At 42.4% G+C, this 19,979-nt stretch overlaps 1 protein-coding gene across 1 annotated transcript; it reads right to left on the reverse strand.

Moving 5' to 3' along the window:
* Positions 1 to 5,371: 5,371 nt before the first annotated feature.
* On the reverse strand, positions 5,372 to 16,496 carry ENPP5 (ectonucleotide pyrophosphatase/phosphodiesterase family member 5). Its single transcript, XM_058734144.1, has 4 exons — positions 16,318 to 16,496; positions 12,855 to 13,718; positions 10,951 to 11,127; positions 5,372 to 6,785 (listed from the first exon to the last, which is right to left on the reverse strand). The coding sequence occupies exons 2-4, from the start codon at positions 13,681 to 13,683 to the stop codon at positions 6,358 to 6,360; spliced, it is 1,434 nt and encodes a 477-aa protein (XP_058590127.1). The 5' UTR covers positions 13,684 to 13,718; positions 16,318 to 16,496; the 3' UTR covers positions 5,372 to 6,357.
* Positions 16,497 to 19,979: the final 3,483 nt, after the last annotated feature.

Below are 19,979 nucleotides of genomic sequence, written 5' to 3' on the forward strand. Positions count from 1 at the left end.
AAAGAGCCAGCTGTATGTAGCCTACCCTTTAAATACAAAGGCAGATTGAAAGTAAAAGGACAGAAAAGGATACACCATGTAAACTAACCATGTGATAGCTGGAATAAAGTCATCTTCAAGACAAGAATTTTCAGAGATAGGGACACTTCACCACGACAAAAAGACAAATATATCAAGAAGACAATTCTAAGGGTTCATACCTAAAAGCAGAACTTAAAAGCTTGTGAATCAGGGGCGTCTTGGTGGCTCAGTCGGTTCAGCGTCTGACTTTGGCTCAGGTCATGATCTCTCAGTTTGTGGGTTCAAGCCCCGCGTCGGACTCTGTGCTGACAGCTCGGAGCCTGGAGCCTGCTTCGGATTCTGTGCCTGCCTCTCTCTCTCTGCCCCTCCCCCACTCGCACTCTGTGTCTCTTTCTCAAAAATAAACATTAAAACAAAAAAAAAAAGTTCGTGAATCAAAAAGTGATGGAACTCAAGAAAGACTCCATAAACATAACTGAAGAGTTTAGTTCTCCTTTCTTAAATAACTGATACAACTAGACCAAGAAAAAAATCAGTAAGGGTGTAGAAGACCTGAGTGGTGATATCAACCATATTCACTTACATGGGATTTAGAGATTACAGCCCCAACCATAAAAGACATGTTCTTTTTCAAGTGCACACGGAATTATCACCAAGATAGATCATATGCAAGACAATGAAACAAGGCTCAGTAAATAATCTCAAAGGATTGCAGTCTTACAAAGCATGTTTTCTGACCACAATGGATTGATAGATTCAGTAACAATGAGATCTAGAGAAGCCTTGAATATTAAACAATGCACTTCTAAATAGCATACCAAACTCTGTAGAATGTAGCCAACGCAGCACTTAGATAGACATTTCTAACTTTGAATGCTTGTCTTTGAGAGGAAGAAAGGTTCAAAATTAATGATTTAAGCCTCCACTGTAGGAGGCTAGTTTAAGATGAGGAAAATAATTCAAAGCGAGTGGAAAAAAATAATAAATATAAAATCAGAATTAATGGAATAGAAAAGACAAATAATAAAGCTAAATTTTGGAATTTTAAATGGTAAAACTGACAAGGCCCTAACAAGATTGACTGAAATAAAAGGGAGGTAGCACCAATTGGTAATATCAGTAATAAAAGAGGGGTCATCACTTCTAGATCCTACTTATTTCAAAAGGATATCAAGGAAATGTGCCATTAAGTTTGTCAATTTTGATAAAATGAACCAATTCCTTGAAAAATACAACTAAAACTGATATAAAATCAAAGAGAAAATCTTAATAACCTTATGTCTATCACAAAAATTAATTTCTTATCGAAAACATCCCCACAAAGAAAACTCCCAAGTCCAGGTGGTTTCCCTGATTAGTTCTATCATACATTTCTTAAAAAATCATTCATTCATTCATTCATTCATTCACACAGCACGCATGCACTCAGGGGAGGAGGGGAGGGGCACAGACAGAGGCAGAGAAAATCCCAAGCAGGCTCTGTGCTGTTAGCATGGAGCCCGATATGGGGCTTGAACTCAGGAAGCTATGAGATCATGCGCTGAAATCGAGTTAGGCGCTTAACCGACTGAGCCACCCAGGCGCCCCAGTTCTGTCACACATTTAAGGAGGAAATTATTTTACACAAGCTCTTACAGGAAACCGAGCAAAAAGAAACATATCCAAACTGGTTTTATGAGACCAGTATGACACCGGTACCCAAATCTGACAAGGATGTTAAAAGAAAACCACAGACCAATTTGCCTATGAGCAAAAATTCTTTAACAAAATACCTAATTGAGTTTGGCAGCTCTGAGTATTTCAAAAGGATAATACACATTAACAAGCAAAGTTTATCCCAGAAGTGCAACATTAGTTTTGATATTTGAAAGTCAATGTTAACCTCTATCTTGATAAGAAGGAAAACAAAATCATGTTAATAAATGAGGAAAAAGCATTTGCCAAAATTTAACATCAATTTATTATTAAAAAACCCCACACATTTGTAAGAGAACTTCAAGCTGATATATTTGCCACAGGCCTACAGCTAACATCACACTGAATCATATCATAATTATGTAAATATACCACTAACAGACTGAATAGTGAAATACTCAATGCTTTTCTTCTAAAATCTGGAACAAGACAAGGCTGTCCACTATCATCATTTTATTTAACATTGCATTGGAGGTGCTAGCAACTCAGTAAGGCAAGAAAAAGAAATCATATGACAATCGAAAAATAATAAAACTGTCACACCCACAGATGACATGATTACATACACAGAAAATCCAAAGGAGTCAGACAAACCAGAAGCTTAATGAAATTGCTTGCTATATGGTCAATATATAAAGATCAAGTGTATTTTAATGTATCAACAGAAAATGAAAATTTAAAACTGGTATCATTTATACTGATATCAACAAGCATGAACTATCTCAGGATAAGCCTAACAAAATACATGCAGATTTTTGCACAGGAAATTATAGCATCGAAAGGAATTGAGAAAGACCAAAATAGTAGAAGGCTGTGCATGATTATGGGTTGAAAGATTCAATATTGTAAAGATCGTCAATTCTCCTCAAATTGGTCACTGCATCCAAACAATTCCAACAGAGTTTTATTTAATTTTTACGAATTGTATTAACCGACTCAAATTTATGCAGAAAGGTAAAGGGCCAGGGCACCTGGGTGGCTCAGTTGGTTGAGCACCCGACTCTTGACTTCAGCTGCGGTCATGATTTTGAGATTTGTGGGATCGAGCTCCACATTGGTCTCTGTGCTGACAGCACAGAGCCTGGGTGGCATTCTCTCTCTCTCCCCACCCTCCCCAAATAAATAAACATTAAAAAAAATGCAAAGGGCCAAGACAATTTTGAAGAAAGATAAAGTGATAGCACGTACTCTACCAGATGTCAAGAACCATCATAAAGTTGTAATAATTCAGTATGGTATTGACACAAGGATAGAAAGAAACAGATGAACAGAATTGATGACCTTGGTTAAAACGAAGAATCCGTATACGTGTGGCCGTATTAGACATCCCCTGTGTCTCAAATCCACTCGGCCCACACCTTAACTCCAGTTTCATCCTGGCACAGACCAGCTTCCCACAGAAGCAACCTGACAATGCTGAGCTTTGTTCTTCCTGGCCCGGACACGATGGCGCTGGGTGCCTATGAGCTCACACTTGGAACTTGTGCATACATTACCCAGAAATCCATGGAGTCAATACCCGTGCAGCCACCCCTAACCAGGGGAGGGTTGGGAAGTTGACGGACAAATGTTTTGCATTCCTCAGGCAGACAGTTCTGAGATTTATTCCATAAGGCCCCTCTGAAGGTGCAGTGAGGTTGAGCACCAGTCATAACAACGGCCAACTCTCTGACTTCTGCTTGTATAGGCTTTTCCACATCTCTTTCACTCCTTGTTCCTCACTCCTGTTTCTTGGGATCAATTCACACAAAAATTGCCTGTATCCAAGCCTAGGTCTCTGCTTTTGGGAAAGTCTAGGCTAAATAGTGGATGTAAAGAATATATCCAACAAAAATGTATACGTGTATGCACCAAAAGACATGTAAGAGAATACTCAGGGCGGCATTATTCACGGTAACATCTAACCGGAAATGATTCAAATATCCAAAAACAGAATCCAGATTGTGGTATATTCACATAATGTCATTCCATGAAGCAATGAGAATAAACAAAGCAATGTGCACACAAGGACTTGGAGGAAAGTCACGTGGTCTTGCGTGGAAAAAAACAAACATAAAAGCATATCGTATGATCATAAAAATAAAATTTTTAAGCAGGGGAAACTCTTCCATTGCATTCCAAGTCAGGACAGTGTTTCTTGCAGGCAGCGAGGAGTGATTGGGAAGAGAACTGAGGATCTTTCTGGAGTGCTGGTAATGGTCTGTTTTCTCTTTCTCCTCTAAAGTGACAATTACATGGATTTATTCACTTCTAGAAATATATTTATTTACTTATTTTGAGAGAGTGTGTGTGTGTGCACGAGTGGGGGAAGGAGAAAGAGAGAGAGAGAGAGAGACAGAGAGAGAGAGAGACGGAGAGACTACCAAGCAGGCTCCATGCTGAGCCCCATGTGGGGCTTGATCTCACGACCATGAGATCATGACCTGAGCCAATATCAAGAGTCGGATGCTTAACTGACTGAGCCATCCAGGCACCCAGCCCCAATTCAACTGTACTTAAAACAAATGTTTATTATTTTTGAAAGAGAGAGAGAATTAGCAGGGGAGGGGCAGAGAGAGAGGGAAACAGAATCTGAAGCAGGTTCCAGGCTCCAAGCTGTCAGCACAGAGCCTGATGTGGGGCTCAAACTCATGGACCACAAGATCATGACCTGAGCCAAAGTTGGATGCTTAACCAACTGAGCCACCCAGGTGCCTCACAACTATACTTTTGAAGGGAAAAATATTTCCTTGTTCCTTACATCTGCTCTATCCTCTATTTCTGGAATACATATACTATTTTACCTGTTCATTAGCCAGCTGGTACATTAATATACACAAAATCACAATACTATCTGTGGGCCATCTGTCTATAAGCTGGGTTTTTTTTTTTTTTTTCCCGAAGAAAGCTGTTCTTTCCAGGGTCTTCTCTTTCCTCTAAGAAACTGCAGGTAAACCATAGGTCTCCCCAGCCTGACTACTTCAGAGATCTAAAGCACAGCTTTGGTGGTCGGGATGAGAAGAGCTGAGTGTCCAGGCAGATGATAAAACTACACAGGTGGTCGAAGCCTGTGACCTTGGCTTCATCTTTGATCTCACGGAGCACCCGGTGAGGGGGCATCCAGATATTTCATGAAAATAAGGCTATGATCTCAGCTCCCCTTGCTTTGATACCCGTCCCCTCTAGGGGCTATTTTGCCGATTTCTGCCATCAGGCGTCCTTTAGCACTGCTCTGGGTACAGTGTGAACATCTCAGGCACAGTCCCACCTAATGTTCCTTCCCTAGCTCCTCACAGCCCTTTTTGAGAATGGAGTGACCTACACAGCTTGAGCTCTCTCTCGCCTGTGGATCTGCAAGTGCTCAAATCTTTTTTTTTTTTTTTTTTTAATTTTTTTTTAAACGTTTATTTATTTTTGAGATAGAGAGAGAGACAGAGCATGAACGGGGGAGGAGCAGAGAGAGAGGGAGACACAGAATCGGAAGCAGGCTCCAGGCTCTGAGCCATCAGCCCAGAGCCCGACGCGGGGCTCGAACCCACGGACCGCGAGATCGTGACCTGAGCTGAAGTCGGACGCTCAACCGACTGAGCCACCCAGGTGCCCCTGCAAGTGCTCAAATCTTAAAGATGCTCGTACTCTCTCTTCCTACACGTTACCAGAAAGAAAAGAAACATCGTTGTATCTAATTTGATTTTTAATGTGATTAGCAGTGATTCGGTTTTCGAAGGAGCAGAGAATTACAGAACAAGGGAAGACATTGCTGAGGTGGTCCCCAATCTCTTCTGTTCAGAACAGGCCAGTGCTGGACTAGGTAGGAAGGACATCTATGTTTATGGTGTCTTCATTATTATATAATCAGAGCAAAATGACTCATCAGAAAATAAGAACAATGAGTTTCATGACAGAAACAGTATGTTTAGGACAAACTTGTCAGCACTTGAGTCTTTTTTTTTTTTTTTTTAGGAAGCATAAAATGAAAACCCATGTCTTTTAAAAAGAAGTATGAGAAGAAATGCCCACAGATGAGTCCTGCTATTGGGAATGCGCCTTTCCAAACTTCAATGTACGAAGGTCATCACATTTAATTTGCAACAGTTTTGACTTTCTTCTTGCACTCCCAGTATAAGGGGATAGATTTCTACAGTATTCAGGAATTGTTAGAAATTTCATTCAGCTTGAACAAGAAATAACAAGTATTCTGCGACGTTGGCCGAAAAAATTGTCTTTGTCAACCAAGCTAGAAGACATAATTGTCAATAAAGTGCGTTTCGCATAAAAGTACCCTTTCGGAGAGTAATTTAAAGTGCAATGTATAAGGAACTTTAGATAGTGCAAAGTTGCTAAATATATACATTGTATGTGCCAAGTCCAAATAAAGCAGGATTTTATCTACCCCTAAGCCAGAGAAAGCCACAGAAATATACTTCCTCATTTTAATCCTTTATAGGTATGGGCATTTGGTCTATGTGTGTGTTTGATGTATGTGTGTATGCGTGCGTGTGTGCGCGCGCGTGTGTGTGTGCGGGAGGTGGGGGGGGGGGGGCTGTGCCTGCATATGTATGCAACTGTTTACTGATCTGCGCGAATGTCCAAAACTGGTTTCCTAGAATTTGAAACCCTTAAACACGGACAGCATTACACAACCTCCACTTTAAAGTAGCGTTAGGCTTGTAGTAATGGTTGAGCTATTTCAGCCTGCATATCTGGTGAGGCAGGTACTTGACTGCGAATTAAATGTTTGATGAAAATTACAAAAAATACGAGAACCAAAATGCTGCCAAGAGAGACCCCTAGGAAATACGCATACGGCGCCTCGTGCTCATCTTCCCTTGGCTTGACCCTACCATGGAGGAGGGTGGGCCTCTGCGTGTAAGGAAACACTCTCGGGGTCGTTGAACTGAGCAGATCCTGGACGCCCCTCAACGACCCGTTGTGTGCCATGCCAGTGATATTGAGCAGGTGGCAGAGTAGCGGGTACAGATCTGTGGAGTTCATGGCTTCTTTTGTGAAATTCTTTCTGAAGGCAGGACCGTGGGCTAAAAATATTGGACGCATTTCTGCTAATGCGTTATCGTAACCGTGGTTGCCTACTGGAAAGATAAGACGGATGGGTAAGTTAGCCAACCAGATGGCATTGATACAAAAGTAAGTGGTATCACCAAAGTCTGACCTTGAATGCAACATGTATCTAGTCTGTCTTTTAAAAGAAGATAATCTTTTATGAACAATCTCTGTTGTCGTAAACATCACCATTCACTTTAGAAAATGAAAAGTCACATGATCACAAATCTTTCACGCAGGCTGAAAATACCTGAAACAGCAGAGGAGGAAGAGTAAAGGGCAAAGCTGAGCCAAGTCGGGAAAATCAGTGACTGTTTTGTTGTTGTTGTTGTTGTTGTTGTTGTTTTGTGGCAGGTAAACTAATGTTCAGCAAATATTTATCCCAATTATATTCTCAAGATAAAGGGATAAAGGCGTTCTTAGTCATAAGGACAACCAATTTATAATTAACCAATGAAAAGGGAAACACAGTAAATTAAGAAAACAAAAGATGCCACAAAAATCAAATCCCTAGCAACAGCTTCCGTCCACTAGTGACTTTTGGTGGTTCGGATCAAACTACAATTTAGCATTGTGTGCGTGTGTGGCCGCACGTAAAAACTTTACAAGCCTTCGGATTTGTCAAGAGATATAAAATTGATGGACAGAAATTCCTGCATAATAAAAACTGCAATTTAAAGGCATGTGTGCCTGGTGTATCAGGGTGTGAGGGGAAGCAGCCACAGGTGGTAAGGTGGCAACCTAAGACAATTGTCAGGCTTTATTTTATCTTATTATTATTTTTTAAATTGTTATTATTATGATTTATTTGAGAGAGAGAGTACGAGCTGGAGAGGGGGGCAGGGGGCAGAGAGAGAGAATCTCAAGCAGTGCCACAATCAGCACAGAGCCTGATGCAGGGCTCGATCCCACGACCGACCCTGAGGTCGTGATCTGAGCTGAAATAAAGAGTCAGATGCTCAATGGACTGAACCGCCCAGGCACCCCCCCCCCCCCCGCCCCGTCAGGATGTATGTTAAAGGTGGTGAGAATGATTAGCAAATCGGTCTCCATATCCCACATTCACTACAGGGAAATAGGCAATTGGAACACAACACTGTGAAAGAGAAAATCCTAAAACAGCTCCTCTGAAAGTCATGAGCTCACCCCGAGTCATCTCCTCAAAGTAGTTCCATATCTGCCTGGCTCAATCCATCAGAAGAAATCATTCTGAATGCCACAACTCTTTTTTGAGTTTATTCAGGTAAAATAATGTTGGATTTATGACATCACTAATTACCTGACTAGTATTATACATTATTCTAGCTAATTAATTGATAGTAACCCTGGGAAATATGCCATTATGTAATTTGTAATGGGCTAGATGATAGCTGTGCTCACTTCCGTGAAAAGTTGGGATCTAGACTCTCAATCATGAAGGCAAAGATAATTCTCTCATATCACACTTCTTCCTAGAAAATCAGATTTGAAGTGAACTCATGCCTTCTAAACCCTTTCCCATGAATAGGGACTTCATTTTGTAGTGGCCCCAACCATATCTGCTTGATCCAACAGACGATATTTAATAATGGATGCCTGAGGGCAGTGGTTCTCAAACTTCCTTCTGTGTGTGAGACTTCTTGGCTGGGGGACACGTGTAACACAGATTGTTGGGCTCTACCCTCACATTTCCTAGTTCAGTAGGTCTGGGTTAGGCCCGAGATTTGCGTTTCTAATGAGTTCCCATGTGATTTGGATACTGCTGGTCCAGGGAACGTATTTGCGAACCACTGCTTTTGGACAGTAGGATTTCGTTCTCTTGTGGAACTCAGGATGAGAAGGAATATACAGGCCAGTACTTATTTGTTGAAGAGATAATTATTTCATATATTCATTGAATAAATAATAACATTGAGGGGGCACCAGGGTGGCTCAGTTGGGGAAGCATCCAACCCTTGATTTTGGCTCAGGTCATGATCTCACGCTTACTGAGTTTGAGCCCCACGTCAGGCTCTGCGCTGACAGCATGGAACCGGCTTGGGACTCTCTCTCTCTCTCTCTCTCTCTCTCAAAATAAATAAACTTAAAATAATTATGTTGAACATAATACAACATTAATAGGAGCGTTATTAAGGTTTTCTACCAAAAATAGGTGTGACCAATCTATTGTGTCATTGTAGTGCACCAAACCAAAATTTCAAGAGAGCACCTTAAGTTTACATTAACTGTAAAGTACAAATCCCCTCAGAGATGGAACAACCCCATCTTCTGAATGCAACTCGTCTAACATAAAAGCTCTCTGCACCATACATAAAAATCTGAAAATCTGAACATACAAAGGCAACAATTATTCTCATGCCCCTCCCCTCAATTTTTTTTTTTGAAAAAAAGAAATGATTTTTAAAGGCTTTCCTAAAACAGCTCCCCTGGTGTGATTAAATATTGGCTTCAGATCCTTATCTGTATGGAACACCTGTTTCGGGAACCAGAAACCATGTTCCTGTATATATGTGCCACTATGACTCCCATATGTACCACAAATGCCATGGCCAGGCAACCGCATTTCTTTGCGTCAACAGACATGATAGGAACCCAATTCTACCTAAAGGGACATTTCTGTACCTCTCTTGGATATATCAAGGACCAATGCTGAAAAAAACATGTCTATATGGTTTTGATATACTATATCAAAACTTCCTTCATCATCCAAGTAACAGGGGAGAAACGACTCCTAGTGAACTGGGCAGCAGTCATGTTAATATCCACGTCAACCAGGAAAGCAGAACCTACCCACTCAAGGTAGCCCAAAAGGGGGAATTTCATATGGGGGCCAGTTACAAAAGTGTTAAGAGCGGAAAAGCACACAGCGATGGCAAGGTTACCCAAGGATGAGGAATAGTAGGAATCTCCTATGTCCCATGTCTCCTATGTGAGACCAAGGTCTCACAGGGCTGGAGAGACAGAAGGGAAGAGGTGGGGTTAACCAGAGCCCAAAAGTCAGGGCTGCCCAGTAGGAGCTCAGGCTGTAGACAGAAAAGTTGTCCAGAGGGAGCTAACAGAGGAAATGAAGTCACTGTGAGAGACACAGCCTAAGATAGAGAACATGGGGGACAAATATCCTGGCTTCTTCCAAACTCCTGCCTCCCAAACTCCTGTGACTGTCTTCTATTGGCCAACTGGTCAACACTTACCAGAAGCCAGTTTGCAAAGGAGCCTGTGAAATTTAGTCTGTAGAAGTCAGTCACTGGCAATACAAAGCAGAGTGGGGAGAGGGCAGGCAGTTTGAAAGCAAATATGCAAATGACAGACCCAATAAAGAAGAGTGAAATCCTATGGATGGCTTTTCCATCTCACTAACTTGTTAAAAGCTATATAAGAAAAAAAGTACACATTAAGGATGGCAGAAAGCACATTATTTTGCATGTTTGAATTTCGAATGGGATTGCCATTGTATCTGACATTTATTTTCCAAAATTATATTGCTAGGTATTAGAAAAATATATCTTGATATATGATTATCCATGCCAGATGCACTTCTTTTTAGAAATGTTTCCAAGGTACAAAACAAAGTTGGCCTATATTTGGTAGACAGAAGGGCAAAAAAAAAAAAAAAAAAAAAAAAAAAAAAAGAAAAGAAAAAGAAAAACACCTAGAAAGCTAATTAAATTAGAATGCAGAAAGAGATTAAATTATTATGATATCAGAACATAAAACAGATGCAGAAAATAATCCAATTTATACATTTCAGTTATGTTTTTCTCAGGAACATGACAGTTATAATTAGAGGTATAGGGCACTCTGCATATCTTTGGTCTGACGACTTCAAGAGAAATAAACATTTGGGAGACTACCTCTTGTTTAAAAATTTATGTTTGAGAGAGAGACAGAGCATGAGCAGGGGAGGGGCAGAGACAGAGAGGGAGACACAGGATCCGAAGCAGGCTCCAGGCTCTGAGCCATCAGCACAGAGCCTGATGTGGGGCTTGAACTTACAAACTCTGAGATCATGACCTGAGCCGCAGTTGGACGCTTAACCAACTGAGCTACCCGGGCGCCCGAGATTACCTCTTTTTAAAGCCCCAGGGATCTTTGATTTGCTATTAATGTATGACACCAACTAGTTATTCGATCAGGAAATAAACTGCTGTATTACCCATAGCCTCTACTTTAGCAAATAACAATGCAGAATGGGAAGACACAATATAACATACTCACACAGCAAGTTGTCTGACTTGTTCTGTAAGATATACCACCCTTCATCAGCCACTGCTATGATCGGTTGAATTCGGCTGTTGTATTTGTAATGCCATCTCTCCGGAATCTCCTCTTTTTTGTAGACAGTAAGATTAGGATGACTATGAGTGAGTGCTTCATAGACTTCATCAAATTTACCTAAAAGAGGAAGGATGCAGAGAGGCACTCAGAACAAGCCACTGTCACAGTCAAAGAAACCACCATGGCAACAGGCGTCAAGGAACATTTCTTCCTTGCAGACACCCCATTGAGGTAAAACGCCAGCAGGCAGAACGTAACGAAAGAGAGCCAGATACCTGAGAATTCCTACCCCCTTAAGGAGAGAATCTTGAGGGGGAAAACAGACATGATTCATCTTCTGTTGTAAGTAAATTCACTTTACGGAATTGAGAGCACAGTCTATAGAACTAGAAATCTCTGAAGACTTAACCACACACATGCACGTGTGCACACGCACCCCCCAACTGGTGGCACTAAGTCAAATGTCTAGGGCACTGAAATACCCAAATAAAAGCAAAGAGCTAAGTTCTGAGAGATATGAGTGCAGAGAGTCTCTAGACCAAAAAATATGCTGACTGGAAGGTGAGAGAGCCATTGAGAAAAGGACAGATTCGCGGTGGAGAGCAGCTTATAAAATAGAAAAGTTCTTCAGTTTTTAAAAAAATTTATCGATTTCTGTCAGAAAGATAGAGAGAACGGGGGGGCGGGGCAGAGAGAGAATCCCAAGCAGGCTCTGTGCTGTCAGCACAGAGCCTGATGCAGGGCTCGAACTCACGAACCATGAAATCGTGACATGAGCTGAAACCAAGAGTTGGACACTTAACGACTGAGCCACCCAGGTGCCCTGAAAAGGTTCTTTAAAACCCTGGAGGTGTGGCAAAGTACTCCCTGTGGCTTCAAGCAGCGAATGTGGGACCAGAGCTTTAATCCTTTTCTTGTTTTTTACACTGATTTGTTGGGGCTTCCTCTCTGCCTCCCACCATCCAAACAGGGAACACACTCCAAATTTACAAGGAAAACTGAAGAGTTAATGTGACTCTTCTCAACAAAAAAACTTGCTATTTTATACTGAATTTGTTAAAAAGTCTGTGCACAGGTGCCTACGTAGATCTTAACATTCACCGTTTCGTATTCCCTTGTAAGGAATATAATGCTCATTTGTGAGATATTTGGTTTTTCAAAATCTGGTCTCATTTGATACCTAAGTTAACTCTAGATGGTGACAAAACAGAAGGCAAAAGTCCGAGTTTTGCTCTGCACTTCCTTTGTGAACTGGGGGTGTTAAACCTGAGTTTGTTCACCCGTCTTTACAATCGAACTAACACTTAGGTGACGAGGTTGGTATGAGGCTTTGAGGAAAGGTTTGTAAAAAGTTCAGGGTATTGTTATTACTTCCTCTACTTATAGACAGGAAAAACAAATCTTCAGATTGGCCAACGCTTTCTCCTTCCCATACTGCACTGCTTCCCTATTAAGTAGGTCCTGCAAAAGGATCCATAGAAAGCTTTAGAGCTTCCATAAAATCACTGGAATTGCATGCAAATTCTGTATGTTTTTCCATCTCAATTTTTCTGAGAAAGGAGGCTGTAGCTCTCATCATATTCTGTGACTCCAAAATGGTTGAATCCATCTGCCGTAAGTATATAGAGGACATCAATTTCAATACTCTTGGAAAAAGTGAAAAACCACATGCCGAGAAAAGAGATTTTGTCTTTTCAGAGTCTAAGGGTTAAATCCCAGAATATTACCAATGCACAGGCACGCATATTTAAATTACAGAAACAAAAATTCCCCTCTCCACTGCCCTGGGCACAAGTAGCCCCAGCTCCAGACGGCCACCCGTCTGGCCACCCGGTCAGACTTACCTTCTTTTGGCAAGATGGCCGCTACTGGAGATTGGTCGATCAGAATATAGTGGTCTTTATCCAGATACTGATCAAGTTCTATTACTCTTTCTTCAGAGCACTGGGTCATTCCGTGATCGCTTGTGATAATTAGGTTCAGAATGTTCCACAACTTTGCCTTCTTCAGCATTTGTATGAGATATCCCAACTTCTTGTCAATATCCGAAATGACAGGCCCCATGAGCAGACTCTCAGGTCCCAAATGGTGGCCCATATCATCGGGGTCTTCCCAGTAAAGAAGCCCGAGATTTATGGGCTCTTTTGATGTAAACCATTCAATAATTTTGGCAACTCTATCTTCAAATGAGACAGATTCATTGTAAGGCATGTAGTGAGTAGGAAAGCTATTATGTATTTTTACATCTGCTCCAGGCCACATGGCTGCACCACTAGAATGTCCTGCCTTCTGATTTGTGATCCATATTGGCGTTGCTTCCTCCCAAAACTCAGAATCATAAATGGTCATGTTATCCAAGGAGAAAGATTTATTCAGAATAGGATCAAACATGTCATTTGCAACAATCCCATGATTCTCTGCAAAGAGGCCAGTTACCAAAGTATAATGGTTAGGGTAGGTCTTTGTGATAAAAATATTAGTAACTTGCTTCACATGAACACCATATTTCATGACATAATGAAAATGGGGTGTTGGAACTCTATATAAGTAATCCCAACGGAATCCATCAAATGAAACCAGGAGAACCTTTTGCTGGTCTGGTTGGAGGGAAAATGTAATTGAAAATATTAATGCAGCAAGTATGAAGGATACCCAGAGAAGTTTTGCAGTCATTTTCAAAGTATGTGATCAGTTCAGGGCAAGATAATCTGTATAAAAAACATATAGAAGTTAATGGCAATAATTTTTTTTTTTTTTTTTTGGTATACTTAATACCTTACCCACAACTGTCAGTGATGGTACCTAGGAATCCCAGTAAGACCATAAACCACAGCCTGTGAGAATTACGTTGCGCCATTTCAAACAAGAGACCGGGGACTACCTGAATAATAAAACTAAGTTTAGTTGCATTTTAGAAACTTCTCCTTCCCAAGAATTTTAAAACATTTCTCAAAGTAATCACTTAACTAAACTCCCCAAATATCATTTGAAAATAGGATATCATTTACTTTTTTCTTATGTTTATTAATTTTTGAGAGCGCTAGCGTGAGCGGGGTAGAGGCAGAGAGGAGACACAGGATCCGAAGTGGGCTCTGTGCTGACAGCAGAGAGCTAGAGACGGGGCTCGAACTCTCAAGTTCATGACCTGAGCCAAAGTTGGAAGCTCAACGGACTGAGCCACCCAGGTGCCCCTGATGTCATTTACTTTTAAGAAAAACAAAAGCTTTTCAGAAACCTTTGCAGAGGACCCAGACTTCTGGTCAGAAAAAATTATATAGTCAAATACCTATGAACACATATTTATCATTATGGTTAGACCAACTACAGGAACCTAGAAATAAGGAAGCACCATTAGCAAAGCCAACAATAACGCTTTAAACACACACACACACACACACACACACACACAGACCTCTATTTTCAAAGCCAAGGCCTTATGTTTGGTTCATCATGGTTAGGGATATTACTGGAAAAAGGAGAAAATAGATGAACTTGTTCTTCTGAAGTGACATAAAATTTGTGACACTCAAATATACTTGTGAAATGTAATCTGCATTCATGTAATAATTAAAGCCATAGCCTTCTTAAAAACTAAAACAATTAGTTTCTGACTTAAGTACAAACAGAAACTATAATTCTGCAATTTGGTGTTGACTCTCCTGATGGTAAAATTCACCCGCACTTAATCTTAGGGATATGAGAGAAAAAGGCACTTGACAGGATTAAAGGCTCTCCCCGGGTCAAGGTTGTTGAGTGGCTGGTTGTTTAAAATCTGCATAGACTTCTAAAAAGCGGTGATGCTATTCAAGAAAGCTAAGAAAACACAATATGGATAAGCAAGACATATGTAAATTCTGTCAGCTCTCAATGGGCTTGCACGTCAAACAGGATCTTTGGTTCCCTCCTTTCCTTGTCCCTTCTTGCATGAAGGTATTTATAAGCCCACCCAAACTTGGATCCATCCACGCTTTGTGCCAAGAAGTCTCCCGAATTCAGCTTTTGCCACCTTCCTAATTTGAATATGCTGAAGATACTTTTTTTAATGTTTATTTATTTTTGAGAAAGAAAAAGAGACAGACTTCTAGTGGGGGAGGGGCTGAGAGCCAGGGAGACACGGAATCCGAAGCAGGCTCCAGGATTCTCCAGGATTCGAGCTGTCAGCACAGAGCCCGATGCGGGGCTGGAACTCACAAACTGCGAGCTCAGGACCTGAGCCGAAGTCAGACGCTCAACTGAGCCACCCAGGCGACCCGAACATGCTGAAGATATTGTTAAACCTCAAACACAGATCCTGTCTTGCCTTCTTGCTATATTACAGGTACAGGTAAATAAAAACGGCTCAGCATGCTCGCTTTGCTTTCAGATGCGGTAAATTTTAACTATGATTTCACCACACCTAGAACATTACCTAAACCGAAATTGCTTTAAGTACTGGTCTCCATACAATGGTTCAAAAATTAAATTTAAAAAACTCTTTTCTCAAATGACCATAATGTTTCCAGCTCTGGAAGGAACGTTAACAAATCAGTTTCAATAAGGAACTGCAAATATATTGACTACCATCTGGCTGAGGATGCTGTTTCCTCTCCCCTCTTCTGTTCTCCCTCACCTTCCAAACACAAGGAAGTCTGTTATGAAACAAATATAATTTAAGGCTAATAAAACAATCAGCTACATGAGACACCTGATTTTTCCTCTAAGTAAATTAATTTAGCAACTGTGGTAAGCAGGAAAGAGCTCCTTTCCTGGACAAAGGAAAATAAACAAAGGCTAAGTGTTGCCTACAGCTTAGGAATGTTTGGTAAGAACCAACATTATCACATCGATGACATAAAGCAATAAACAGAGAGGTGGGGGGTGGGGATGAAAGAAATCTCAGATTTCGTTTCTTCCATACACAATATGCTGCACGGTGCAGTGGAATCCCTCGTTCTGGCTCCAGATTTCACCTGGCTGCTGTCCAGTTCCTCCTCCCCTCCAATCCTTCCACCACAGACAGCCTTAGAAATAGAGGAAAGGGGCGCCTAGAAACGGGGAGAAGGAGTCCGTGTGTTATCGGGGGAAGAGACGTCGAGAGGAGAACGAAGTAGCTCCCCATCTCCTCCCCTGGGATTCCATCCTAGTCACTGGGATGGGGCGCGGGTACGGTGCGTTCCCAATTCGTAGACCCCTACCGACCGAAGCCGGCCGGTGACCCCACGTGGCTTGTGCGCTTGTGCAGTGGAAAGTGGGGGGAGAGGTCTGAGAGGACCACAGGACCCGTGTGAGTCCCCTGGAGGCAAGCCGCCCACTCCCCTGGACTCTTACCCTCGCAGCGATCCGGACGGTCCGCATGGGCTTGGGACAACTGGAGGGTGAGTCTGGAGGGGCCTCCCGTGGGACCCGTGCGGAGAGCTGGGAGGTGGCGAAAGCGAGCGGAGCCCCTTGAACTTGCAGCGGCTCACCTGCAGCCGCCTCGGGGCAGAGCACCTGACCAGCACCGCCTCCCGGCCGCAGGTCCCGCCTCTTGGCTGCCATTGGCTGCGGTAGGACAGTTCCTGCTTGCGTTAGGAGGGTGAAGGGGCCACAGTCCTCGGGAGCAGAGGGTCACGGGGAGGCCCCAGGGGCGGGGCGAATGTGCCCCGCGATCGGCTCCAGCTGAAGTCCGCTCTCAGCCGGGTCACACAGCCTCCTGCGGTGTGCCTTTAACTAGCCCCGCAGTTTGTGTTGTAGTCGGTGATGCAGAAAGGTTATAAAATGCTACCCCAGTGGTTTGTCAACACCGTTTTGGTTAAAAGTACTTTTATTCTCTTATCTGATCTCTCAAGTTTTTTTGGTCATTTTTTCTTCTTATCAAAAATTGGTGACTCCATACCCTAGACTTTGCTCAGAGGAACCCTTGAGCACCCCAGGGAGTCAATGGGCCAATGAAATTTTAACTCTTTATTAGTTGGTGTGACCTGCTTTATCTCAGAAAAATCTGATTTAAAAGGGTTTAATTCAGTCAGTTCTGCAGCCCCAGTGTTGAAGGTTTTTTTTTGCACTATAAGCCCCAGGTTTTTGCAGCATGAGGTCTCTGTGGTTCGAGAGACTGCTCAAAGTCAACCAAGCCAGGTTCAGGGTTAGGTTAATCTGCACAGGGGGAGAGGCTACTCTGATAGTTTCATCTAGGCTCTAGACTCCGCTTCTAGCTTTTTTCCCAAATGCACCATCAGGCCACAACCATCAGGTCTCATTTCTCTTTCAGGAAGTTTTCTGGTTTGGTGGTGGCCGTGTTTGCGTGTGGGCATTGTGCAATGGTTTGTCAATTTCATCCCGGCTGTATTTACCATAAATTGTAATAATGACCTGGAGCTCCTTTGAAAGGACTTGTCCATCTACGTGATCCCCAGGCCTAATTCTGACCATTTTGCAATGGCAACTAATATCTGCTTGATTGTCACAATTTCAGTTTCCACATCTAATTAGCCCACAAAACTGAGCACAACCAGTGGCTTTAGCTCCTCTCTGGAGCTTCCGTTCCCTGTCCAGTGTGCTGGCACTGTAAACTGAATAGACATTCTTGCTGGTAATTAAGGGTAGATGCTTAATTATGGGAATGTTGGGAAACATTTTGGTCTTAATTTTTTCTGTTTCTCTCAACTTCTTGTGGAGGGACAGCCCCTGCCCCAATTTGCTTTCATCTGATTGCATCATATCATCCCAAAGGGTATCTGGGCACTCACTCTTCCATGGCCTTTTATTTGTAGTACTTGGGTTTATGGTTTTCCAGACGCAGGGCGGGAATTAGAGAGGCTGGTTTCTGTGTTTAGCCAGACCCAGTGACAGTGAAGTTGGACAGATTGTTCCAAGTTCCCTAAGCTCTGTCCTTTGAAATTGCTCAACCTTGGAACGGGGTGGCCTGACATTATAATTCCTCGTCCCCCCACAGACAGGCCAACCCTGTGTTCTCCCAAACACTCAAAGAACAGCGCATGCTGACTATCGAGCAGAAGGAGTGAAAAACCAGATTTTTATCCGGGTCACTGAACAATGTTGAGTTCTGATCAGATGATGACACTTGGCCTTGCTCCGCAAACTTGTTATGGAATGCATGATTGCGTTCGCCAGCCACCCTGGTGAAATAGGTACGGTGCACCTGTTAATCACAGCACCCAACACGAACATGACTCAGGAGGGGCTCAGCAAGTGCCAAAGACTCTTCCCAGATCTCCCTATAATGACGCGTAGTGTTGTACTGATAGGCTTGTTGTATATCTCACGTCACTACTGGGGAGAAACTCGGTCTTGAATAGTGTAGATAGAGGAATGATTGTAAACATGTGGAATTTCTACTCACACATCTGTACCACATCGTCTGCCCTGTTGCCTCGATTTCTATCCAATTGTAATAGCTGCTGAGCTATTGGTAACATAAGCTACAGCCTGTTATTGACTTTTGTGGACCGCCTAGTCCTTTATTTTATGTTATTAAATTAATATAATCATCACTGAGCTAGTAATGTGTTTCTGAATAACAGGGTACCAGAAGAGCCAACTTCTTTCATGAGTTTTGGAGCAGGAATGGGGTCCCTCTGCCTATCTAAGGAAGTTTAATACTGGATTATTTTCTTCCTCAGGAGCTGGAAGAGGTGTTTTTGCTAAAACTGATATATGAAGTGTGATTTATGAAATAGCCAAGGCTGGCTCTGCCACGGCAGTTTTGTTTTCAAAACTGGTCTCATGGCAGGGGAAATGAGCAAACTATTTTACAATTAAAAAAACCCCTAGGATGCCTGGGTGGCTCACTCGGTTAAGAGTCTGACTCTCCATTTCAGCTCAGGTCAAGAGCTCATGGTTCATGGGTTCGGGCCTCGAGTTGGGTTCTGCACTGACCGTGTGGAGCCTGTTTGGGATGCTCTGTCTTTCTGCGCCTCCCCTGCTCATGCTGTCTCACCCTCTTTCTCAACAAACAAACAAACAAACCTTTAAGGTTGGGTACATTGTACCCCAAACTGCCAAACTAAAAGAAAGTCGACCTCATGATTCTTTATAGAACAGTCTGCCAAATGTGGGTCTCCCATATTCAACAGTCATGGGTTAGGAACCGTTGGGACTCTGGTTCTGGACTGACCTTGATTCTTGATAAAAAGTAGGTCTTCACTAATTTGGACTTACTGATGGAAGTTCAGTCTGATGAGTGTGAAGTTGAATTAGAGACTTAGTCCAAGTATTTTATGACTATTAGTAATTTAGGCTGCTAATGATATATCTGTACCGATGAGAACTATATTCTCCCGCCAACAATTACTGTGTGTTTTATCCTCCGAAAGCTTTAGGTAAGCCAAATGTAACCTTATAAACTTCTTTGTATTCTGGTGTTTTGTAGCTTGTATTCCTGTGTATCATTTTTATAGGGCCGCTGTAACAAACTCCGAAAAGGAGGTGGCTGATCACAGCAGAACTTTATTCTCTCACAGTTTTGGAGACTAGAATTCTGACATCAAGATGTTGGCAGGGCCACACTCCCTCCGGAGGCTCTAAGAATCCTTCCTGTCTCTTCCAGCTTCTGGTGGTTTCCGACGTTCCTTGACTTGTTGCAGGGAGCTCCAACTGCTGCCTCCGTGGTCACATGGTGGTCTTTTCTCTGTCTCTGTGTCTCCGCGTGGCCTCCTATAATGACACCAGCCACTGGAATTAAGACCCACTTCAATCAAGGAGGACCTCGTCTGCGCACAAGTAATTGCATCTACAAAGATCCTATTTCCAAATAAGGTCACATTCTGAGGTTCAAGGTGAAACGTGGATTTTGAAGGGACCCTATTCAACCCGGGAGATGTAGCTGGCAGACATGTTCAATTGCTTTATTTTGTTTAGAATGTGGAGTTCTATAGCTCAGGCTAGATAAAAAAAATTCGTGAAGAATTATTAAAATGGCTCACATCGAGGAAACTGACAACGTTTGGCCCTGACGAGGATGCAGAAGGATCACAGCTATCCTGCATTGCTGG

This window comes from Neofelis nebulosa, chromosome 6, assembly GCF_028018385.1.
Source record: "Neofelis nebulosa isolate mNeoNeb1 chromosome 6, mNeoNeb1.pri, whole genome shotgun sequence".
Taxonomy (NCBI): domain Eukaryota; kingdom Metazoa; phylum Chordata; class Mammalia; order Carnivora; family Felidae; genus Neofelis; species Neofelis nebulosa.